Source organism: Mytilus trossulus, chromosome 14, assembly GCF_036588685.1.
Source record: "Mytilus trossulus isolate FHL-02 chromosome 14, PNRI_Mtr1.1.1.hap1, whole genome shotgun sequence".
NCBI classification, from domain to species: Eukaryota; Metazoa; Mollusca; class Bivalvia; order Mytilida; family Mytilidae; genus Mytilus; species Mytilus trossulus.
This window is the reverse complement of record NC_086386.1, coordinates 74,021,888-74,048,969: the sequence shown is the minus strand read 5'-3', so window position 1 is coordinate 74,048,969 and position 27,082 is coordinate 74,021,888. Positions and strand designations below refer to the sequence as shown.

General features: G+C 31.6%; 2 protein-coding genes across 2 annotated transcripts in view; both read left to right on the top strand.

Annotated features, from left to right (window-relative positions):
* LOC134698053 (transcription intermediary factor 1-beta-like) overlaps nt 1-27,082 on the top strand; it is a 102,939-nt gene that overhangs the window by 29,038 nt on the left and 46,819 nt on the right. The gene's annotated exons all lie outside the window — the stretch shown is intronic.
* On the top strand, nt 17,277-24,699 carry LOC134696850 (transcription intermediary factor 1-beta-like). Its single transcript, XM_063558804.1, has 5 exons — nt 17,277-18,070; nt 20,014-20,061; nt 21,074-21,121; nt 23,985-24,002; nt 24,681-24,699. Exons 1-5 carry the CDS (start codon nt 17,304-17,306, stop codon nt 24,697-24,699), a joined length of 900 nt encoding a protein of 299 aa, XP_063414874.1. The 5' UTR covers nt 17,277-17,303.

Genomic DNA, 27,082 nt, shown 5'->3' with positions numbered 1-27,082 from the left:
CAAACCCATACATAAGTAATTGACTACCAATTATCAATAAGAAGAGAAAAGAAATTTATAAAAATACAAACAACAGGTTACAAAACATCGAAGGTAAAAGACTGAACTACATGAGCCACTTCCGGTAGTATCTGGTGCTTTGTACGGTATATCTGATATGCCAATTGGTCGTCGAAAAAAAAGAAACAAAACAAACAAACTCCTAATAACAGTAATTTCAGAACCAACCTTTATATTCCGGTACATCTATTCGCACATATATGAATGTCGTGTCGAACGTTCTATAGACGACGATCTTTATCTTGAATATTCTGTGTCACAATGCTTATTTTTTTCATCATAGTAAGAACCAATTGTTCATTGAAATCATCTACGAAGAATACCACCAGGTCCACCTTTGTAAAAAATAAAATTATAAAATATTGAACTCCGAGCAAAGTCCGTAACGAAATAACGAAACCAAAAGCACATATATATCAAACAAATGGATAACAACTGTCATATTCCTGACTTGGTACAAGCTTTGTCGTCTGTAATGTTTTTGTTAAAAATGGTGTAACTTTTTAACTAAACCAAATCACGATGGTGTATCTAATTTACTTTTGATATTTTTAAATCAGCGAGAATGTTTTAGTGTTATATATATATTACATTTCACTGAAATATATTGGTTTAAGTATATAACTATATTTGTTTAATAAAGAAATATATGCTATCATATTGCTAAATGTACTTTACCGGTATTTTATTATTTCTAGAATAAGACAATTTTACGGCTTGATGGGCGAACTGTAGTACAGAATGACCATGCTAAGAATTTCAACTGAAATTACTTTAAATGAATAACGAGTAGTTATATATAGATTGTTCATCATCAGATCTTCTATGTTTGTATTGCGCTTAGGATTTTCAAAAATAGAGGATCAGAAATTAGAAATTTATTGACGAAATAAGCACCAGTTGCTGTACAATTAGTTACGTAAATGTTATCACTTAATGAAATTATTGTTGATTGTTTTGCAAATCTATATTCGACAGATATATATTATATTATACGAAATTATGTACTCTCAAGGTGTTGTTCAATCTAATATCTTTTTTATGCTATTATCCAAATGCTTATGAACTCTATATTCACTTGACACATTTTTTCAATATAAATCAAGATAGTACAAATTTCAAAGTGTACATGTTAAAGTCTTGTACTGTTAGTCTTTAATATAGAAGAGCAAATACGTTGCTATGCACAAAATTTTAATAAATATATAAAAAAGCCAAATATTATATTTTTCAAAAGGCTCAAATTTGCATTTTCTATAATAACAAATGAATCAATTGAATATTCTTGAAAGGCCATAAAAAATGAATTGAGATAAAGTGCATACCCATGTACAAATGTAACAGCAACCTGGTGTCTATAAAGTCAATTGAAGTCGATCAATATATTCTTCATCAATAAAAAAGTGTCTTTGTTATATTTCAATAATTCGGAATTTGAATTTCTCTATGAGTGTTACCCTCAAGATGTAGATCATTTATTTTTTGTTGGGTTGTCTTCTATATTTATTAGACCAAACATTTAATAATTGTACTAATTATCTTATAAATTTGTTTTTATTCATACAAATCTGTTCTAGAAGTGGCATCATTAACTAAATGTATTTTTGTTTGTTATACTTTTTATAGTAAGAAAAAGAGGAAATTTACTTAAATTTCTTTTTTAATCTCGTTTGTCAATCCTTAAAACAAGAAAACGATTTCGGTAAAGTCCATATAAGTCAGATTATAAGTCATTTTGTGTTTACTTGGCTTAAAGATAAAATAAAACTTTCAAATACTGTGTTAATCTCTGGGTACCCTTTTTGTTTCATTAGAAAGAAACATGTTCGACATACATGTTTTTCGAAATTATAATGCATAGAGTAACATTATCATTAACATGTGTGCATTTGATTTAATAAATGTACATGTGTGTACAAGCTAATGTTAAATATTTGCCTTGAAATGAAATAAATGTATAGTCCAAATAGTTAAGATAATAACATTTCCCACACAAAATTTCTGTGTGTATTGTCGTCTCGACACCATCTATCTTACGATCAAGGTGACTTCTGAAAACTGTTGACACTCATATAACCCGATAGAAACATACATACAAATAAAATCGGTTAGCAAACATTAACTAAAAAGCAAAATCACGAATACATTAAACTCTCAGTAAAATTCAAAAAGGAAAGTTCGATTCAAACAACAAGGAAACCTAAAACTCAAACATCCCAAACAAACAAATAACAACTATCATTTTCCTGGCTTGGTACAGGCATTTTCTTATGTAAACAATGGTGGATTAAACCTAGTTTAAGAGTTAGATTATGTCAATTGTATGACAGACGCATAAAATTTCATTATATGGTTTGTTTGACTTCATATTAATGTAAATCATAGATTTCACCTGACTGTATAAGAATGATTTTTTTTTATCTAGCTAAGACGTTAAATGAACTGCCAAATGAATACGAATGCAATAAAGTCGAAGTATGGTTTTCAAATTGTTAATTGCTCTACATGTTCAGTAGCTTATTTCTGCGATATTTGCAATCTGGTAGAAAAATGTCAGTACAAAAAAAATAACATAGCAATTTATAACACCAAGAAACTCGAACCCCGCCAAAAACTAGGATTAATCTCATGTGATCCAAACGGGAGATCAGATCCTGTTCCACGCGTGGTACACGCTGCTCTGTTCATGTAACAACATGGTGACAGGTTTAATTTTGAAGGTCACATTTGGGTTAAAGCGAATGGTATTTTATTCGTGACAATTTGAACATGTATTTTGCCATCTGTGAAACAGACATTTCTTCTTTTATACAAAAAGTAACTAATACGTTGTCAATCAATATATTAATTTAGCATCTTGATATATCAGTTTGAAGGATTTTTGTATTTTTTAGAAACAAAGTGATTTTTCACTAAGTGCAATTGATGTGTTTCGGTTTACTCTATGGTGACAATAATTTGGTCTAAAACATTTATGTAACAGGTACACATGTATTTATATTCATTTATCAATTCAGTTTTGTAATTATGTTTAATAAAATATTATCAATCGCACAGTCGTAGTCAATTCGGAATGAGTATTTCCGTCTTCTTGCGCTCTATGTCTTGTCATGTCATAGACTTAATCAATCAGTATTTCGAAGTGTCGTTTCCAATTATTTGATTCATTTTGAGTCTTTGGATATATATTTCATGGGAAAATGTTATTAGTAGTATGAAGTCCCCAGTACTACCGTGATCTTAGTCAAGATACTGCAGCACTTGTAGAAGCAATGTTTATGGTATAAGTATAAAACATGATAGGTTGAAACAGATTTGTATAGCCAACAGGTATTGATTCATGATAAAAGATATCGGTCAACTTGATGCATGTAGAAAAAGAAAAATTGAGACAGGGCCGTATCTCATTTTAATCTTTTTAAATGCGAACAATCTGTAAATTCTGTTTCTTTCAATTTTCGAGATGACGAATTCTTGGTTTGCATGTTTTTTTGGGGGGTATAAGTCAGAAATAAATCTAAGGAGATTAAACTCATAGAGAAAAGGTGATTAATGACGATGACCATGATTGCGTCTGCGTCCGAGGAGTAGAGTGAACATGCTCACCACTATCAACTTGTTAAGGAAGAACTTTGTACTATACTTATACTGTCCATGTAGCAACCATATAGTGTCGCAGTTCGTAATTCAGGAATCTGTATATAGCATATTGATGATGCAAGATGAGGTTTATTGGTCATGTGGTATTTGGTTTAGATGAAGCGGACTTTAATCCAATTTAAAATGCTGTTGAAGATGGTATGAGAGGCTTAAATAAAAATGATAGAATTTGTTCAACCTTTACCAATATATATATGATATATGTTTAAAATTATAATAAAAATGATAGGTCACCGCGCATTTTCCAAAGCAACTGGACGTGACAAAGTGACACATTTTTATTATACAGGGAAAAACACAATTTTGTGATTAAAAACTAAAGAAAATGATAGAATTGTTAAATACTTCAGAAAATTTTACTTTCAAACAATGCTTTGAGAATTTCAAAAGAAAAGAAAGGGTCACCGAACGTTTTTTCCGGCTAAAATGCGAAATAAGAAAATTCCTGATAGAATCCTTCAGAAAATGCACGGTTTTAGGGTAACCTCCCCTTAAAATGCCATTTATTTTTTAAAACAATCAAATTAATCAACATTTGCATATATATTGATATTTATAAGTTATGCTCTTATAAATTGGTTCTTTTAAATGAAAATACACATTAAATATCTGCATTCCTGCATCAAATTTTGCAGACTTGATAGAAAATTTGGACCTTTAGTTCTCTGATTTTTACAATCCAAGATGGAAGAAGACACCCATGTCACCTTAAAGGTCACTTATATTGTTGTTAGTGTCTGATCTATGGCACATCAAGCGTTAAAACAGTTTTTATTTTTGATACCGACATTTACCATGTATTAATTAAATACATTACCTCCATTGGCCTCTCACGATGGTAATATAACAATCACAGCTCTGTAACAAGTAAGACAAAATATATGTAATCAAATATAAAGTACTTTATAGTTAAAGTTTTCAACATCTTCTTATGCATGCATTGTAAGAAACACTTACATTTTGTACCCTGTATACCCACACGGTCTCGGTTCTTTCCGAATTCATGCATTAACCCCAGTTGATGTCAATAACATTGCTCTGATCTTCCTAAATTGATCATTTAGATTTGAACATCGATGCAATGCATTTGATTCTATTATATGAAATTTTGTAGTGGTATTAGTTGTACACCTTGTGTCTCCGAACTCTATTTATTTGATATCGTGTGGTAATGCTAGGGATGTTTTTGATCAAAATGTGGGATTTAATTGGCTACCAAGTGTAGATTCGAGTGGCATTGAAGGGGATCATGGAGAACAAAAAAAACCATGTTATTGATTTCTTCAAAGATTACCCCAAGTTGATATTGACATGACAAGATTGTTCAATCACAAAATCCCGATAGACTAACGAAGAGAGAACGAACAAACCTACATAATGATTTCTCTCTAAACCTAAAGGTTGACAAGACGGTGTAACATAGAGAAGATATTTCACACTGAAGATTAAAACAAAAGCTATACTAGTACAACGTATTTAAATAGTTTCCTCTAGAAATTAGACAAACAAACACGTTTTCAGGGAACAGGGTCATTACAAGGAGGTTAACAATACATGTGTCTTGAACATGTGGATTAGTATGACGAATCCTCTTGTAGTTGATGTAATTCTCTCGGTTTAAGTTTGTAACCAAGCTTTGTTATCGCTTAATCTATTTACTATTGAACAGGTGTATACTACTGTTGTTTTAATGAGTCAGAACTTTACAAACAAATTCTACAGAGTTCAAGTAAGTGCAAACTCAGCATATGCTACAAACATCAAGATGAATATGGCTTAAGGTTGATTAATGGTATACCGCCATCTTGGATTGTATAATTACAGTACAAAATCGTTCTAGTTATTTGCCCAAATCAGCAAATTTGCAACATATTTGCAATTTTATGGTTATACTATTTAATTATATAAGGAAAACTTGTTAATTTTATTGTATTATCCAAAATATTTTAACAAATATTAATCTTTTTGTTTTTTTTTAAATCATTTTTTGCAAATGAGCCATTTAAGGGGAGATAACTCTTTTAGAATTTTTTTTATACTAGACTAATAGGGAAATTTTTTTTTTTCTTTTAATTTTTTTTAAGGGAATTACGAAACCTATCTTCTCACAATTTATTTCAAAATTCTATCTAATGGAACTTTTTTTATGCACTCTTATGTTTTTTTCCATGAACAAACTAACAAAATTAAGGCAATTTTCAACGACTCATAGCTTGAAAAAAAAAAACCACGGTGACCCACATTTTTTATTATATTTTTGAAAAAAAAGCATAGTAAAATCGTCATTTTAGTAAATTATAAGAAAATTCTGTCTAAAATAACATTTACTTATGATGTACCTTAATTACCTGATAAATGACAACTTTTCTATATATTTTATTCCGTAGCTAATCAAAAGTAAAATCACAAAAATACTGAACTCCGAGTAGCCAGAAAAAACACATATGACAAACCGTCATCAGATAGAAATAAACTACTCTGACTTTTAAACATGAAATCATTATTATTTAAATGTAATTTATCAATTTACGTTTATTTGATATTCTCCCTGAATACAGAATAAAATAGTAAATCTGGGAAACTTAGTGCAATGCTGTACACTAAGCAAATTGTCAAACTCAATAGTATGAAATAAAAATATAAAAGTATAAAAATGTAACAAATGCATACAACCAGATATCCATATATATACAGTTAACTCATGTTGTCTCTAACTCGGTTGACTCCAAATTTCGGATGAGTCGAAGTTTTCACGTGGTCCCAAACTTTGTTCCATATAAATGTATGTATTTTGATTCCTGATGAGTCGAAATTGGATGGGTCGAAATGTCGGTTAAGTCGAACTGAATTTACGGTCCTTAGGTTAACAAAAGCATTCACAATTAAGTATTCCTCTCAAACTAATTAAAATATGTCAAAATGTGACCTCCGTGATTTAAATGGATTGAAGAGTTAATCTGACAATACACGTGTAATTAAATTTCCGGTCTCTGACAACTGTAATTAATTTGAGACATGCTATTTCCACGAGTGTTTATGTAAAATATCTTTTATAGAATTTTTATAATTAATTAGTGATACATTGTTAATATCTAATGTTCATGAAAAAGTATTTAAAATGTTTACAAAATAATTATCGGTGATTTACACAAGTCTAATGAGCTTTGTTGTGTATAAAGTGAAGATTAAGACTTCCGTTGATGATCACCTACAAACTACTCAATCGGCGTCTTTAATCTGATTGTATTTTCTTTTGAAAACAAAAAGTGAGATGACACAAAATGAAGAAAATCTCAATTTTCTAAATTTCTTATATCCGAAAATAACCAAATTTTATCAACTTTCAACGACATAATAAACGCTATGATCGATTGGAAATTACTCTTGGATAAAAGCCATTAGAAACTGTTTTAACTGAAACAATTGAATAAGTAAAAATAATAATTACTATAATAATGAAAGACCATGACATACAAATACATCGATCTGATACCAGAATATCGATCCCCTTCCAAAATCAATCCTGATTTATTTAAGCTTTACCAAGCTAAGCAAGAGTTGTGTCCCTTGGTCTGTCAAACTTCTGGTTTTCGTTTGAGTCGAACAACGTGTATCTCGAAATAATTCTCTGGTCCGGCTGACTTCGAGATAACGATGTGTCATGATTCAGTAATTATAGCACTACAACTCAGCGCCTTTTTTGTATTTACCCTCGATTTGTCTTCTCCTAATCGATTTATATCACCATATTTTACTAATTAAAAGTTACGTATATAGGGATAGTTAAGGTGGCTCACCCCAATAGTGACCCCCGGTAGATTTTTTTTATTTTCACTTATTCTGTAGATTTTTTTATGCTGAATCCAAAAATGCAAAGAAAAAAGGGCGTCACCAGGCTCGTTTTTCCCTCAAATTGAAGCGAAGTGTGCGATTTTGACCCTATTTCCAAACAAGTCCACCCTTACAACAATAACGGTTACATCAAATTAAAAGACTTTTATAACCAAGTCAGTATAATTTTTATGTGAATAAACATTAGAATTTGAAATGTAAACCTTTCTCATTGTTGTTTTTAACTGAAAAATCCTTTTTTTTTTTTCGGATTTATGTCTATATTTTGCATTTTAATTTCAGTTGTAGGCAAAAAATATTGATTGAATCGATTTTTCGTAAAATTTCCCCGGTAGATTTAAAAAAAAAACAGATATGTCAAAGCTATTAACTCTTCGAGCATTTTAAGGTAAAATAAAACGGTGGTCACCAGGTTTTAAAAAAAGTTACTAGCTTTTGTTTAACCCCTCTACCCTATAAGATCTGATTTCAATGCACTCCATTAATTACGTAATTGTAATTTTTTTTATTGATGGCTTAAATGAAATAATGTTTGTAATTATATCAATAAACGATGGCTGAATATAAATGTGGTTATCGTATGACTGTTTGTTATCAAAAAGCGAAATTTTGATTATTTAGGTGAAATACGGTAATTTTCTCTGGCGCGAGTTGCTTCCCTCTAATTTGGCGCCATAATCGGACCAGAGGAATTTCAAGGTCGCCATTGCCGAGTAGCATACTACATTAATAAATACGACCATGTACATGCATAACAGACATTGTGGCGAATATACAACGATGAAGGTAGAGTTATTACATAAGAAAACATAGATTTCGATATATTAGGCAGCCAAATGTTATCAGTATCACGAAAAATACAAACTTGGGGGCTGTCTCAAAATACTCGCTACTGTTGAAAATCACTGCGACTGAGAACTTGCATGGGCTCAATTTCTGTTCCATGTTTTATCGTTATAGCCGGTATCTTTTTTATGTGTTAATCCTAGTATTTTTACCCTTTACTGACAAGTTGTTAACATGTCTGGCCCGTTTTGAAAGATGTCCGTGCGCTAACAGACGGAGAGGAAGCACCACAACTGTCATTTTTACGCTACTGTTAGTGTCAATGAATTAGTCTTTTTTTATCATCATTTGTGAAATCTAATTTCGTAGCCAAGTTAGGGTCATATGTATGTGAGGTACCCCATAACTTCCCTCGGGCAGTTTCTACTCCCTTGCTCCAACTATATTTTCCTTCCTTTTTAATACCCTAAATTTTTTCCTCTTTCCAAGACAAAATAAAAATGACAAAATGTATTTTCAAGATAACCCTTTTCTCTGGATTCCCTCATTTCCCTGTTTCCTTACCCCTGTCCACCCTCAAATAATCAATTAAGGTTCTCAAGGGGTTTGATTGACTTGGTTTTTTGGTTGTTGAGAATATGACATAATTGGCCTAATTTGTAAATGATAACCCTTACAGTAGGAGGCAATACATCGTTTTGAAGAATTCGTCTTGATCAATCACAATTAAACAATTTGTTAACAATTACCCCCCATTGGATTGAATTTAAGCAACCTGGTACCAATAGAAGTAGTATTGTCACAGGTTTGTATATTGTGGTTCTATTTATTTTTTTAGTCTCATTTTCATTATTTTCTGTTTAAAATAAATTTGTTATAAAATGATAATCAATCAAATTAAATTATTAAAAAATATTTTATGTGACAGTGTTCTCAAGGGAAAACAAAAACGCATAAAACGAACCTATTATCAAATAAACACATATTAATTTACTTCTTTTAATGCCTCGTAGATATAAATTAAATCCAACCATACATTTTTAAATGCCCTCATAATATTTTTTTGAAGTAATGTGCTTTTATTTGATAAAAGTAAAAACACAAAAATACTGAACTCCGAGATAAATTCAAAAAGGAAAATCAAAAATCAAGAGGCAAAATCAAAAGTCCAAACACATCAAACGAATGGATAACAACTGTCATATTCCTGACTTGGTACAGGCATTTTCTAATGTTGAAAATGGTGGATTGAACCTGGTTTTATAGCTAGCTAAACCTCTCACTTATATACATGATATAAATGCAAAAAAATGCAGATGACAAATACTTTTGGCCAGGTACTGTATTTTGAGTTGAAAATAATTGTTGCTTTGTGAATAATAAATTTTAATGAATACAAAATTTGTGTATTCTATATTCCAAACAGGGTACAAAAAGCCTCAGCATAATTTTTTCTTGAGGACTGAGCTGCATTTTCAAAATTCGAGGCAGCCGAACAGCAAGAAGTCTTTATTCAACATAGAGAAACAAAATCAATATTTACACTTGTTGTGCATGTAATTATATTTTGTTTGCTCATTACTGATCACAACAAATTCTTCATTAGTTTTACACCATATATGCTTTTGAATGTCAATAATTGTTGATTTTCTGACAGAATTACTCTGATATTTAATTTACGGCTACAAGTACATTTGTACATGTACATGCAAATGGAAGGAGTGATCTTGGAATGTTCAACTTTACTTTGAAACTATTGGCAGAGTACTGACAGAATTTTATGAGAAGCCAGTATCATCTAGTCTTGCAACCGGAAACTATGTGAAAAGTGCTGAAACTTAAGAACGATATTCTCCATGTATATGCAATATGTGTTGGCAAAATCCACTTGAGGAGCTAAGATCAACTATAAATTGGAACTACATGTATATGCTTTAGTGCTGTCAAAATCCTTTAAAAAATGCTTTAAAGGACCTACTTCACCTTCCTGTCCCAATGATGAATACAGATCATGTATATCTGTATATATATATATATATATATATATAAAAGTCTATAAAAAGGACCAACCAGCAAATTTACTATGTACCGGATCGTCTAGAATAGGCGATACTATGCAGATAAGGAAAAAATTATATCAGTCTAAAGATTTGCACAACGGTACTGATATAAGGTGTTATTAAACGAAAATGTTGTTATAAAATCGTGTTGACAAATATTTCGGCTCAACAAATGGCCTTCTTCTTGTGTCACAAGTTTTAACAATACTGATACATAATGTATAAGGTGTGAAAATAGATCAGGTGATAATACAGGTAAGTTTTGGTCGATTGATTTTAATCCTGAATATCATAATTTAAACAAAACACTATAAGTCAATATACGTGACTGTGTATATTAACAATAAAAATAAGTGAAAACAAAACTGTTAGTATTTCTTATTGATGCCATTTGGGTGATGTACATTAAGTTCCTTTATCCAAAAGCTTTCCCGAACCTGTCGCTGTGCATCACTCCAGTGAATGTTCTGTTCAATCACTAGAATTTTCATGCGGTTAAAGTCATCAAGTTTGTGATCTGACTGTCTGAAGTGCTGAGAGACTGGAAGAAGTGGCTTCTTAGATATATCACTCCTATGGCCATTGAGGCGTTTGTGGAAAGGCTGCTTTGATTCACCAACATATTGGAGGCCACAAACCGAACATTCTAGTATGTAAATAACATTCATACTTTTGCAGGTAACATTGCAAAATATCTATAGTTATTTTCGGTTGCCTTACTGTGAAATGTTGACGAATGCTGCATCTGTAAACAGCATTTGCAGCGTTTTTCTCCACACGAACGACATTCTCCAGGAGTACTTCTATTATCAGACACTTCAGCCCGCACTAGTAGGTTCCGTAGACTACTAGGTTGCCTAAAAGCTATCATTGGAGGCTCAGGGAAAATCTTGGACAGTTTGGAATTCTTTTCAACTGATTTCCAATGCTCACGAATGACACCAAAGCTGTTTTTGAGAGATGGGTGATAAGTTAGAACACATGGAGTCCTTTTGCTTTTCTTTTTAACTTTGTATTCCAATAGTTCACTCCTCGGAATTGACTCCGCTTTCTGAAAGCTTTTTTTGATATTTCTGTGTTTGTAGCCCCTTTTCTTCAAGCGAGTTTCAAGTTTACGCAGTTGTCTTTTAGTTGTTTCTGTGTTGGAGCATATTCGCTTGACTCTAAGTGCCTGACTGTATGGAATGCTCTTGGTAAGATGAGCAGGATGGCAACTTTTAGGGGACAAATATTGATGAGTGTCAGTAGGCTTAGAATATAAATCTGTAGATATGATGCCCTCTGTGAGCGAACTTGAAGTATCGAGGAAGGCGATTTTGGATTTAGACTTCTCATGAGTAAATTTGATACTTGGATGTATGTTGTTGGCATGAGTGATAAAAGTGTCTAAATCCTCGTCGCTTTTATTCCATTTCATATCCACATCATCTATAAATCTAAACCAGGAAAGCGGTTTTTCGATGGAAGTTTCAAGGAGTTGTTTCTCTAATTTGCCCATAAATATGTTGGCATATGACGGAGCCATTTTGGTGCCCATGGCAGTTCAATTTACTTGCAAATAATGATCTCCATCAAAAGTGAAGTTGTTTTTCTTAAGTACCAGCGTGAGCATTTTGACCAGGCATTCAGTAGGTGGATATTTCACTGGTCTGGAATTCCAAACTTCTTTGCATGCATCGATGCCATCTGCATGTGGAATATTAGTGTAGAGGGAGGTAACATCCATGGAAACAAGAGTCGTGTCGGAGGGGAGTGGGTTTAAGGCCTGCATTTTTCTAAGATAATCGGTTGTATCTTTGATGTGAGATGGTAAGTCTTCAACATGTTGACGAAGATGGAAGTCAACAAATTCCGATATTTTTTCCGTCGGATGACCGTTCGCTGAAACTATAGGTTATCTTTCTTCGTCCAGAATAGCAGTTGAATCAACTTAAATCTTTGTTATATACAATATACAATGTAAATTCACTTTTTACTACCAACTGATAAATTAAAACAATCTTTACCATGTGTATACCATTCAGTGATAACAAGCCGTTTTTAACATCTTTATATGTTATGATGTATTTAAATGAGTAGTTATTGTTGCAAACTCCATTAGAAACTTGAATTGAGATCAGTTTTGGAATAAGGGATAGGGGGATGTGAAAAAAAAATTGGGTTTGGGGGGGGGGGGGTGAGTTCAATTTTTCTCATTTGAAATTTCCTAAATAAAAAGCAAATTTCTTCAAACATTTTTTTGATAGGATTAATTTTCAACAGCATAGTGAATTGCTCAAAGAGAAAACAAAAATTTAAGTTCATTAGAACACATTCACTTGTGTCAAAAACCTATGCTGTGTCAACTATTTAATCACAATCCAAATTTAGAGCTGGATTCAGCTTGAATGTTGTGTCCATACTTGCCCAAACTGTTCAGGGTTTAACCTCTGCGGTCGTATAAAGCTGCGCCCTGCGGAGCATCTGGTTCAGGATGTAATATGGTACACCATTGACTGTCAGAGACGTGAACATGGTCGACATATACTCATGTAACAAATACTAAAAGGTACACATAGTAGATAAACTATTTGTGTGCAAAAGTTTACAATTCTCACAATTATCATTGACCACATAATCATTTGTATGGTTCATTGATCAACAGTAAGTCCTCTTTTACTGTGCTATATTGTGTAATCAATAGATAATCTTCATGTATATTTGGTGTAGTAAATGTATTATAACAAATTGAAATAACAAATAAGAGGATGTGATATGATTGTAAATAAGACACAAGAGACCAAACAACACAAAATTAATTATACATGTAGGTCACCATACAGACGTCAACAATGAGTAAAAATTCTGCATGGTTGGTTTTTCTTGAAATGACAAATGAACAATTTAAAACAATTCAAATGAGAAAACTAATGGGTGATTAATGTACAAAATAATGAATGAAAAACAAAAAAGTCTGTCTTGCAGGGTTTATCTGAACTTAACCTCATTTTCATGGATTTATCTATTTCTTGAATTCTAAATGTGTTTCAAAATATTTGGTTGATGGGATGATTTTTAGAGAGTCTGACATTGGGTGCAGGCTCATTGGTTGATAATATTGCGAATAACTGAAGCCCCTGCGTTGGCTGTCAGACCCTCATTGTCACTAGTGAATTAAAATAAGAAAACAAATGGTATAAGAAAAAAAAATGAATCATAGTTTCCTGTCGATATGCACATCTATATAGTATGCCCTTATTATCTAAAAAGGTGTCAGCAATTCTGTTTTGCGGTTTAAGAGGAGTTGCGATGAAAAACTGTAGCAATACTATATTACAGCAAATAAGTTCAAAGGGGCATAACTCCTAGAAAAAAATAAATGAATTGTTATTGCCTTTCGATATGCACATCTACATAGTATGTTCTTATTATCTAAAAAGGTTTCATGAAATTCTGTTGTGCGGTTTGAGAGGAGTTGCAATGAGAAACTGTTACAGTACCGTATTGCAGAAAATAAGTTCAAAGAGGCGTAACGTCTAGAAAAAATACATGAATCGTAATTTCCTGCACATCTACATACATGTAGTATGTCCTTATTATCTTAAAAGGTTTCATGAAATTCTGTTGGGCGGTTTGAGAGGAGTTGTGATGACAAGTAACAAGACTGACTGACAGACGGAAAGACGGGTCAAAAACATTATACCCTTTGCAACTTCGTTGCGTTGGGTATAAAAATAGGAAGATGGGTATCATTGTGTATGAGGCAACTCTAAACCGGAGACCAATTACTTAGAAGATAACAATTGTGTCCCCGTCAATTACCAATAAAAACATATACAACATTTTTTTTTTATTTATTGATCATTAAGAATATTTAATTTGTTCATACTGACTGGTCACTGGCAAATATTTCAAACATAATACGGATGAGAACATATAGAAAAGTGTCAATCATGAAAGTTATGCAATTATGCTTGGTGCATGTATAGGCAAAATTCCCCATTTTGACCTTACGAGGCTTCGTATGTATACATCCAGCTGTTTGAGCACCCTGTATAATCAAGGGATCATCAGTCAGATTATTCAGATTTCTATCTTATCCATACGATTTGTAAAGAAGCAGATGTAGTATGATTGCCAATGAAACAACTATCCACCAAAGTTCAAATTTAAAATTCAATATTATAAATAAAAACATCATCTCCTTTTATCATCACGCATAGATTAGTTATACATTTCTTTGCCACAGTAAGATCAAAGACCATTAAATCCGTGCCCACAAACAAAATTGTCATTCACATTTTTTTGCCGCAATGACATCACTCCACTATAATTATTTTCATCATCAAGAACTTTCCTTATTAGCTTACCTTTTAAAAAAGCATGTCAAAAATTAAGATAAAAGTAAAAATTTGCCCGGCTAATATAGCGTTCCTGTGTACTGAGTGGAGTTTTAAAATTACCATCCAAACTTTTCCTGAACCTAGTAGTGGTATAGAATTTTTTTTATATATATATAAAGTCTTTAGTAGTGTTTGTGACTGCCCGACACGATGCGAGTGTTCCTAGAAAAATGCCGACAAAGTAACCAAAATTTTTTGCGGTCCTCCGCAAAGCATGCAGTATTGAGGAATTATATCATAGGTCGGAATACTCAGCCAGTCCCGGTTACTTTTGACAGTGGTGGATCCAGGGGAGGGTTCCGGGGGTTGAAACCCCTTTTTTTGGAGGATCAATGCTGTTGAATGGGAAAATATAACACACCCCTGTTTATCCTGGATTGGGAACCCCCTTTTAATATGGCTAGATCCGCCCCGATTGATCAATTTTCATCTTCATGAAAAGGCGGAAAAAAGCCAATTATTGAAGTGTCCTTTTATTTCTTCAGGAAAACAAATAGTAATTTTTGTGAAATAAGTTGCTGAATTCATAAGTCTATTATAATAATAACACCTGCTCTGATTCATTTAATGATGTTTCTTTTTTTTTTAAATTGAACTCGATTGACATATTGAAAGATACAGCAGCAAATTGCAAATCATGCAAAATAAGTAATAGAAAAAAATCATAAAATAAATAACATTGGCTCCGAGGTCTTAGATTTTAGGACTTAGTCTATATTCAGGAAATACTGGAATTGTGATACGAGGAAGTTTATCAGATGATTTTCGTGCTCTTTCATTGATAAGGTAAACAAATCTTTAAATGAAAATGTTAGTTGTGCCTTTCAAGTATTAAATCTGTTAGAAAATTGGCAGGTTCAAATTTGTTTCGGGGTAAATAAAAAATATTATACTATAATTATCAAAATTTTGCAGTATAAAAAATATCGCATAATCGGTAATAAACTCCTAAAAATAACTCGAAATAAAGATATTAAAGAGATTTGTGACAGAAACAAACTGTTATAAAACGCCAAACGGATAGCTTGAAAAAGGAACCGCCCCGATGCATTTAAATCATACTATATACGGGTTTTAGCTGTTTTTGAAAGCTGCACGATGACATGCAGTTGTGTACGTCGCTATCACTTGTTTACAGTTAATCATTGCGTCATTGGCAAAACATTTTCAAAAATAAATCTCCAAGACATCATTTAATATTCAATCGGTATTTAAGTGAATTCAAAATCTGGTACGAACGGACCCAAGGGGCGACCGTGTAAGATGACAATGCGTTTTTGGAGCGAAGCGGCACCAACGACGTCATACATATAACTTTGTCAGTATTAATATTCTTTGGTTTTTTAATGTTTATATGCTTAGATTATGTATATTTCTCTCCTTTAAGACTTTAATGCCAAAAATAAAGAAAACACTCTGAATTTCTGACCGTTCGTATTTCCTGTTTTGAAGAACGTTTTGCATCACTTGTTTACATCGTCAATGATGCTTTCATACACGCCCGCGTTCCAAGGTCGTCAAAGCTATTTTTGAGAAGACCCCTGAAAAGGACCGTTTCCAAGGCACTCGTCGTAAGAAACATGCGTTAAAATATGCGCATTGTTAAAGGGCCGAGCCACCTTAAATACATAGCCATGTGTGGTGTCTCAACATGTTAAACGTCGATTATACCTGTTACACACATGTATGTATATGTGACTAGTGTATCGCCTGATATGTTATAGATGTAATCGTCGTTATCTTATTGGCAGTATTGTCCCTTTAACAAATACACACGATGGAGTAGCTAAATAAATCAACAAATTCAATGTGGTTGACGGCAGTAGTATTTAAACTGCTAATCAACTATTTATATCTGACCTTTTTATCACATGGAATGTTTAACCTATTTCAAGTGTTTATGGTAACAAAGAAACAGTTGAAGTCGGTAAAATTTCCAATAAAAAGAACAATTCTTAGTCGTTTTTTTTAAAATGGAATAAAGCGTTGATGCCAAAAGATATATACATATGACAAAATGCCATCGGGGCAGCGAAAAAACATTCGTTGCTTTTTCACTTACTTTTATCTTACACTGTAAATTACACGCCAAATTTACTTTGAATCATAATAAATGACGAGAAGACGAAGCAACAAAATTTAAAACCAGTGGCTTATTTCTAATGTAGCCTAATTCGAAATATATCAATTACCATCTTACTATTAAAAAAATATCAAATATTGAATAACCACTAATTGTTACTTATATATTATATTATGGGATTGAAGTGATCATTTGACAACAGTATAAAATGATTATATTTATACTTTTAAATATAACAAATGACGGTTAATCCTTTAAAAACAAGAATGACAATAATGATCTATAATAGAAATAATTACGACTTTTACCTCTTATACAACGAAAATTCATTGATAATCCGGAAAAAAGTTATTCTATCTCCGTATTTGATCGGGATTTAAATGACCTTGTCATAACAACTTGAAAACAAAACATACCAAAATGGCTCAGGCTGCTTCTAAAACGTGTGAAATTTGTGTTTCCGGACCTGGACATAACTATTGTGAACAATGTGACCAGCTGTTTTGTGATGGATGTAAAATATCTCATTTACGGACAAAGATGACGAAGAATCACACATTTCTAAGTGGTCCAAATATAAACCCGGAAGTAAAACAATATTGTAAAGAACATGATGAAAACTTTATATACTTCTGCAAGGAATGTGATGCACCAATATGTAAAATATGTGTGATTAAAAAGCACAAATCACATGATTTTGCTGAAATCAAGGAATCAACTGAAGGCATTAAAGCTGAGGTCAAAATGATGATCGACATGAAGATGAGACACTTGCAGTCACATGTAGCTGATATTGACCAAGGTACCCATAAATATCAAGCTGATGTACAGCAGGTTGTCCAGACTATAAGAGAAGAGGGCAGACGATTTAAAATAATGATTGATAAGGAAGTTGAAGGTCTTATTAATACGCTGAAGAAGAAAGACACAAAGAATGTCCAAACATTACAGTCGGTTGGCAATGAGTTGAAAACAGCTTTGGACAGGATAAAGGAGCAGCAGAAGTTTTACCAAGACACCCTGGGTATAAAAGATACTACGAAATTGTTACAGAAACTAAAACAAATAAAGTCACAAATCGATCAAATAGAAGTATTACAGATTCATATTATGCCATCAGTCAAATATGCCAAAAAGACAGTAGCAGAGGGAGAAATAGAGAAACTATTTGGGGAACTAACATTTGGGTAAGTTTGTTCTTAGTTATTGATTCTATGAATTGCGTTGACAATTTTTATTATCTTTTCCATTTTTAGTTCACCTGGCCCAAAGGGCCAAGTGAGCTTTTCTCAACACTTGGCGTCCGGCGTCCGGCGTCCGTCGTCGTCCTGCGTTAACTTTTACAAAAATCTTCTCCTCTGAAACTACTTGGCTAAATTTAACCAAACTTGGCTACAATCATCATTGGGGTATCTAGTTAAAAAAATGTGTCCGGTCAACCAACCAAGGTGGCCGCCATGGTTAGAAATAGAACATAGGGGTAAAATGCAGTTTATTGCTTATAACTCAAAAACCAAAACATTAAGAGCAAATCTGACATGGGGGTAAAATTGTTTAATCAGGTCAAGACCTATCTGCCCTGACATTTTCAGATGAATCGGATAACCGGTTGTTAGGTTGCTTACCCTGAATTGGTAATTTTAAGGAAATTTTGCTAGTTTTTTGTTGTTAATATCTTGAATATTATTATCGATAGAGATAAACTGTAAACAGCAATTATGTACAGCAAAGTAAGACCTTAGAATAAGTTAAAATGACCAAAATGGTCGATTGACCCCCGAAGGAGTTATGCCCTTCAAAGTCAATTTTAAACATTTTTCATAAAATTTGTAGATTTTCACTAACATTTCCCACAGAAACTACTGTTATAGATAGAGATAATTGTAAGCAGCAAGAATAAAGTAAGATCTTCAAACACATCACCATCACCAAAGCACAACTTTGTCATGAATCCATCTTTGTCCTTTGTTTAATATTCACATGGATCAAGGTGAGCGACACAAGCTCTTTAGAGCCTCTAGTTTTTTTATATGAAAACTTTGTTCTAAAGCGGTCTCTTTAATACTGCAAAGGGTTGAATAATTATGGAATCTTCCGTTTCTTGTTTCAATTGTATTATGTATTTGTATCTCCGATAAATCAAGTATCCCAGATTAAATAGAATCCGATAATGCAATGCATATACATGCACTGTCATTCAAAATTGTCAGTGTTCTCTGATAATAGATTAAAATAACCAGCATTTCATGAGTTATAAAACAAGTAAATTTATGCGTTGAATTTATAAAATCCTAAATATATGTTTACAGTTTAAATTGGAATGCAGTATGATTCAAAATCTTCCAAGTACACATTTGAATTTCAATATCTACTAATCAAAACAGGAGTACCGGTTTATACTTTAAATAATAAAAATCCAGTAGCCCTTTTCACAAAAAATCTTAAGTGTAAAATTAATCTTACGATAAAAGTTGAATTGTTCAGGAATGTTACACACCATAAAGGACCTCTTATAAACTAATGATATAGCGAAATCAATTTAAAAAAAGATTGAATAATTTTAATACAAAAGCTTTTAAGTGAAATAAATTTAAAGGAAACTGTAAATAAGATTTATCAAAGGATGTTCCAGGATCCTTCTCAATCCTATCGTACCGTAACATAAACATCTCAAATGATTTTTTTGGATTTTTGACGAAGACCTATTCATTACTTCACTCCACAAACGCTTAATTATATGTTTAAGTTTCATTTAATAATTGGATTTTCTAGCTGAAGTTTTTTCTCAAGACTTTGGAACTCACACCAAGAAGTCAGCAACCAAAGAAAACTAAACGATCTTTAATGAGAGACATAAATGAACCTACAGTTTTCAATTACAAAGTGTCAGTACAATATTTATATAACAATTATCTTCAAAATCTTATTAAGTCAATCGTGAGGAAAAAAGCACTTTTAATGCAATTTGAGAACTTGTTTGCGTTATTTTTTGGTTATCTTAATAAAGCTAATTCTGTTTGTTTATATTTAGAAAAAAACACTGTTTTCTTTGATTTTGTAATTATTTACAATTTTGACGCACATATAAGATGAAAATGAAATTGTAAATAAGATCATTGTTTTTTCTCAGAGAAACTGTCAAAAAAGAAGTAAAACAGAAACCTCAGAAGAACGTCAGGTTTGTATTTATAATAGACATTTAACAAAGTTGTTTCTTTAATTTCCGTTTTTAATGTTCGCTCATCTCTCCCGTTGATTGGCTTTTGCTATTATAATAAAACCAAAATACAAAGTTTTGTCCTTCAAAGTCATATTTGACATTGCGTTGTAGTGTTCTTCATCTCTATAATTATCCATTGTTCACTTGGTTTTGATTCAAGTTGAACCGATTGTATGATATTAGAGTGGTACCTTACACTACAGGGAGACAACTCCGTAAAATCAGCAAAACGTTTTAATTACGTTGAATAGTTAAGATAATATTAAGCTTCTCAATGATCAAAATAAGTGTTTTTTAAACTGCTATATATCCAACCATTTTTTTCTGAGAAAATGATTGGTTCAAGGTTTTTAAAACTTTTATTTTTGTCAAAGGGTAAAAGTAAATATTTTGTCAAAATTTTATGAAAATAAAACGAGACACATTAATTTTCGTCAAGGTACCACCTTAACGATACGCACGTATAATATACTAAGTTATCATATGTTAAATACTGGTTCTCTCTGTGGCTGACATGATATTATTATAAAAAAAAACACTTAGAACTAATCATAGTTTGGCAGTACCGTAACTTGCTTTAAATTGATTCTCTTTTTGCTAATCATTTTTGTATCCACTAATTTTAGCGACGTTGGTTTTAGAATATACATATGGTTTTCTTTGATTGATAAGACTAAAAGGTTGCACGAAATTCATAAGTAAGGAAAATATATACTATTCGTTCAGTTTAGTTTTCCAAAATGTTATACCTTAAAATATTCATGATAAAAAAAAATGTCAAGAAAAGAAATCAACAATTTTAAAAGATTGCCTAATTGTGGCGCAGAATATTGATATGAGAGTGAAATGTCGAGCTAAATTTGAGTTGAGTAATCAAATAAGAAGTAACGTAAACATATTTATATAAGAACAAATGCTATGAATGTTAGACATCTCCTTTGATAATATCTAAATATGATATCTTTTATAGAGTTACAACAACGGCTAAACAATACAGATACAGATGCGAAGAATGTGGGTAAGTGTGATGTTATATAGTTTTCTTTCGGAAGAGTTCAAAAGACTAAGTACAGGTGCAAAGCCCTTTATAAAAAAAACTTGCACATTTAAAAATTTACCTTTTAATGAAATTTCATTTTATGTTAAAGATGTTATAAACAATTATTGAAACAGACATGTGTCTATCAATTTATAACCTTTATTGTCAATAACATACACATTGATTCAACTTTCCTGAATGATATTATCAAAACGCGCGTAAAGTATATATTGATTACAAAATGGCATATTTTATTTTAGACCCTTTATCAGGACGAAATATTATATCTTTGAGTATATATGATACAACTCATTTCGACTTCTCATTCTTAATTATTTATTTATCTTCAGACTAGGACCTTAACCTATTTTAAATGATATGATATATTCGGGAATATGTATTCTACGCTTATGTATTTTCTGTTAAATTCTAATTCGTAAACTCAAACGAACATAAAATATTTATCAAATAACCACAAACTCTAACACGGGGGACGCCACTTGCAAAGACAAGCGCACATTTTATTATAAAAATGAGTATAATATTGTAGAAAGTTCGTAAAAATACACAGGTATTAAGCAGCTTGTACTGGTTTCCCTTTACTACTGGCCTACAAACCTGAAAAGAAATAATATAATTAATAATAATTTTTATTTGGCAAAATGCTACTGTACACTTTGACTTCGATGGCTCGAATGACTTTAAACCATCTGAGTTCACTCGTGCGTGAACTCAATATCCTAATTGAACCGACATTTCTATAATTAACCAAACACGTGTCAACAATAGACAAACAACATTTTTTACATGTTCGATTTTGGACAACTTTGATAAATACATACACGATAGATATAGGAAGATGTGGTGTGAGTGCCAATGAGACAACTCTCCATCCAAGACTGTTTCTGAGTTAACAAATATACAAGACTGTTTCTGAGTTAACAAATATACAAGACTGTTTCTGAGTTAACAAATATATACCACCATAATAAAGAGAACACAGTAGTTAATTCAACAATGTAGAGCCATAGAACTTTTTTTAACTTGTGGAAAAAAAGCATTGTGATAATAGCAGACAGCATTAATATGTTAAACCCTGTTGATGTTAATACTGAACCTTAAATATGTGAGACATAAAATATACATGTCCTCATTCAGTAACTTAGTCATTGGTTGTATTATATTAAAATCTTTTAATTTATTAATATCCTCTTTTCCCTACCTCGGGACTAGTTACAGCTTATCAATTTAAATATTGATACTTGTCTGTCGCAATTTATATGTCATGCTCGTATATGTTCCCATTTAAAGGTCATTACTAGTTTGAAAATAGGGGGGTGACGATGCTCCTAACACAAAAACGTTTATACAGTGTTTTAAGATATACATGTTTTACGATCCCGATCACAAACGGGTAAACTGAGACGACTTGTTTTCGTCTCAATTTTCCTTATAAGCGCCATGCTATCAAACTTTTAGATCTTTGAATATGAGAATAGATGTCTCAAAAGCAATTTGAACTATAGTGACATACTTTACTGGGTATACATGGAGGTTAATACATGTATATCAGAAGACGCATACCACGTCAAGTCTCCATACTGGAAGTGATCGCTGATCTGGTTAGTCACTTCAATTTGTCTTCTTAATGAAATTCTGAGAATGGGGCTACGATCATTGAACGAAGAACCTATGATTGGGATCTAGATGGCTGTTGATTAATGATATCGATGTATATCCGTTTTAGTTATATTAACCCAATATATTCATGTTGACCTTTTCTTTTGTTCTGTCCGATTGGTTTGTTTTAACTTGGATTATGTTGTTTTAACTTGGATTATGTTGAATAAGTACACACGTATCGATGTAAACGTTTAAATGCATCAAACGGAAACATTGAACAATATGGGGATTTTGCCTCCATCATTATAACTATGATGAATAGTTGTGTTATTGACAAGCATAACACATCCTTTTATTTCTATATGATGGTTCACGTTTACTTTCTAAATTTTTCTAGTCTCAGTACAAAAAATTAACAAGTTTTGTTATTGCACATTACATTTAGGATTGTGTGCATAACAAACATCTTTTTGGTAGACTTAAATGACATTGAAGACTGGTTCTTGATCCATTTGTCATTATAAACTGCAAAATATTATTTGGTGCTATCCACATGAGCTACTAGTTGTTTCAATTCAAAATTTTATTTTAGTTATCTAATCTTATTATGTGTATTAATTAAGGAGAAGGATGTATTATCCGAATGCTTTGTATATCTGAATTCTTTTACCTGTAACTCGTTAAGGAAACTATAAATCGTATGATCTCATCGGTGTGTATAATAAATAGCAATAGACCATACTTTTACATGGTATATAAAAAAAAAAAAAAATTAAAAACACAAAAATACTGAACTCCGAGGAAAATTCAAAAAGGAAAGTCTCAAATCAAATGGCAAAATCAATAGTTCACATCAAACGAATGGAGAACAACGGTCATGTTCCTGACTTGGTACAGGCATTTTCTTATATAGAAAATGGTGGATTGAACCTGGTTTTATAGCTAGCTAAACCTCTCACTTGTATGACAGTCGCATCAAATTCCATTACATTGTCAACGATGTGTGAACAAAAGAAACAGACACAATAAGTAAAAATGTCAAAAATATGGGTACAACAGTCAACATTGTGTTATCATCTTAATCACTATAAAAACAACAAATGTAACGAAGAAGCACATAAAAATATGTGTGTCTTTTATTTATATTTTTGTCTTAGGTTCTTTGATATGTGTTTTGATTTACAAATAGAATTTTAACTCTAAATTGTGTACATTTCAGGACAGAAATAACTTCTGAGTAAGTACTCCTATTCAAATTTATTAACGACAAATATACTGAAAAATTTATATATACAATTGATACAGAAATGTGATATAATATAATAATGATAAATACTTTATCTAAAGAAGGTAAAATCAGTAAGAATATTAATAATCTCCCCCGATTCCCTCTGAATAACTCAAAATTTAGCAATAATATAATATATACGTTGACATAACATTTTCACTTGTACACGAAAACATTATTAACAGCAGTACATACTGATATATTTGAGTATCTGACATAAACACAAATGTATTCATCATATCTTATAGTTGATTAAACACAGCCAGGAACACCAATAAGTACATGTATGACAAACGAAGATATTGACACTTTATTGACCTTATCATATATTTCTGATAATTTTACCGACCTATTCAAATATTATCAAGCTTAACAATGTGACCTTTTCTAGCGGCAGATCTTATCATCTTGAAAATAGAAAGTGCACACACAAAGGATCGATCATAGATCCAAGACATAGTTTATCCTTTACTGTACCGTGTAGTGTAGTATAACAATCAATTTTATTCCTTTTTGATATATGTTAGTTTCATAAACTATAGCATATCTATTTATTGGTGTTCTTTATTTTTTTTAAATTTCACAATATTGTGCTGTTTATCTTATAATTATATTGATTTTTTTCAGAGCATCACCTAGTCTGTAAGTATAAGCATCATATCATTAAATAATTAATTATACCTGAAAGAGAATTCTCGATATCTGACTTTACTAACGTCATACATAAAGTATACGTAAGAAATCACAATTGAGACTATATTTGAGATTGAAATTTCTCCCTTTTTTCGAAATGCATTCAGTTATAATTTCGCCTTTATCTTCATATTTTTCCTTAATCTAATTAGAACATTTGAATTAAGACAACATTAGTGGAACGTTTATTTTCAGTTAGGGAATCATGAATACATTGGAAGATTAAACAATCTTTTGTTGGTTGATACTGTACGTGTAAGTCTGTTTTTTTTATAGAAACAAACCGATCGAAAAAACAGATACAGCCCAATGCCATTAATCGGCTGAGTTCTGCTTTATGGTCTGGTGGTGTCTTATTGAAATGTTTCGGTCTTTCATTTTTTTTTATACTTCGTCATCCCGGGCACTGATATCTCAGATCGTTAATCTATGTCATAGCTTAGTCTATTTCTTACGAGTTATTTATTGTGAATTGTTGCAACTGTCTTTTTAAACTGATTTTTACCGACTGCTGTTGCATCACTTTCTAAACTTAGGGAAGAATTTTGAGTCGGTAAACATGTTTGTCCACCGCCATAATTTATGATTGGTCATATGCTACTCAGTGCTTGACTAAGTTGCTGCTTATAATATTTGTGTTTTGTTTGCACATGTTTGCTTTCTCGTTTTAATTCCCTTCCCAAAAAAAGAGATTTAGTCAGTGCACAATTCGTCGATCTTTAAGCTAACATGCACGTCTTAAACTTGAAAAAGCAGTTTTGATTTTTTAAGTATTTAGTGATTCTGGTAACTTAAAATTATTGACCATTAAATCGAAAGAAAAATAATCGTAATTAATGGAAGCAAAGGAAGGTATAAAGAGCTGATATCCAGTTTAGGATTCAATAACTGGAGACACTGCTATACATCTGTTATACTTTGTTTTAAATGTCAAGGGTTAATAATTAAGTCAAAGCATATTATATTATAATAATATTATAATTGAAATAAAAAATCTCAAAATTCAAATATCATCTCACTTTGTTGCCGATATCCACGATATTCACACCAAAATAGGTTGTATCTCTAATTTAAAGTTGTGTTTGACGTAAAGTTGTGTTTGGAGTATAGTTATCATAACTAGTATTCTGAAGGTTTTTTTTTAACCCCGTCAGATAGACCTTTTCCTATATATATATATATTGTCTTGGTTTTTTTTTCATGTTGTTCTTTCCAATTGTGAGTTAAGGCTATTTTTTTTACTTAGTAAAAATAACGTTCGATATTCAATCATTTGGTCATTGGAAAAATCGTTCTAAACCGATTTTTTTAAATAAAAAACGGTTAACAAAAAGGTAAAATAACAAAAACACGATTTCAAAGGAAATTTCACATCTGAAAAAAGTGAATTAAACCTTACAAACAAGTTATTACACAGAAACATTATAACGACTGTTAGATGTGAAAATCTTAAATATCGAACTTCAATTTCATTTTGCTATCGTTTACGTTATAATTTCTACATGTGTTGATACTAGTATATTGATATCTATACGTTTAAAGATCTATTACACTCTAAAGAAAGTATCATGATAGAGCTTAATAATTTTTCACAACCGTTTTTACATCTATACGTAATTGATCGATAGTAAGAGGTGAATTATCTGTATTAAAGTACCGTATAGCGGGTTATTTTCGCGGGTGTAAAATTTCCCGATTTTCATTGAATAAGGTATACGAAAAATTTTGGCGGTTATTATTTTGGCGGATTCAACATTTTTAACATTACCTTTGCATGTACACTTTCAAATTGGCGGAATTTATTTTGGCGATTTTGTTCTATCCGCGAAAATAAGCGAAAATTTACACCCCGCGAAAATAACCAGCTATACGGTATGTCAGTAGGCACCAGGTCATGCATACAATTTTTAAGTGTGACTTTATATCTTTATTGGAGCATTTTTTATGAATACTCTTACCTGAAGACGTTTTAATGTAATTAAACTTATTAATCGATAGGAATAATTCTCAAAGTATGCAAGTGCATGAACCTCTTTAAGGTCTTCAATTATATTGCTCTTCGATCATGTTTAAAACAAGATAGCTACAAAGTGAACTTTTAAACAATAGAAATTTAACTCTTATTGGATTCTATATATTACAACATTTGTACAAAGGAGTATGGCCACGAAGTGCCTATATTGGCCCTGTAAAATTACCAAAAAATAAATATAAACAAGGTGGATATATTGTAGTTAAAACATATCTACCATTATCGTTGTTTGTTATTTTGTAAAAAAAAAATATTTTCATGACGTCACTAATGTGACGTAACACCCGAAATCGAACCGGAACGC

Excerpts from the sequence above, each read along its gene's own strand:
- LOC134696850 (XM_063558804.1), top strand. The coding sequence starts at position 17,304 with ATGGCTCAGGCTGCTTCTAAAACGTGTGAAATTTGTGTTTCCGGACCT. Across the intron at positions 18,071-20,013 it reads TTTGGGGAACTAACATTTGG|AGAAACTGTCAAAAAAGAAG; the intron begins GTAAGTTTGTTC and ends GTTTTTTCTCAG. Across the intron at positions 20,062-21,073 it reads AAACCTCAGAAGAACGTCAG|AGTTACAACAACGGCTAAAC; the intron begins GTTTGTATTTAT and ends TATCTTTTATAG.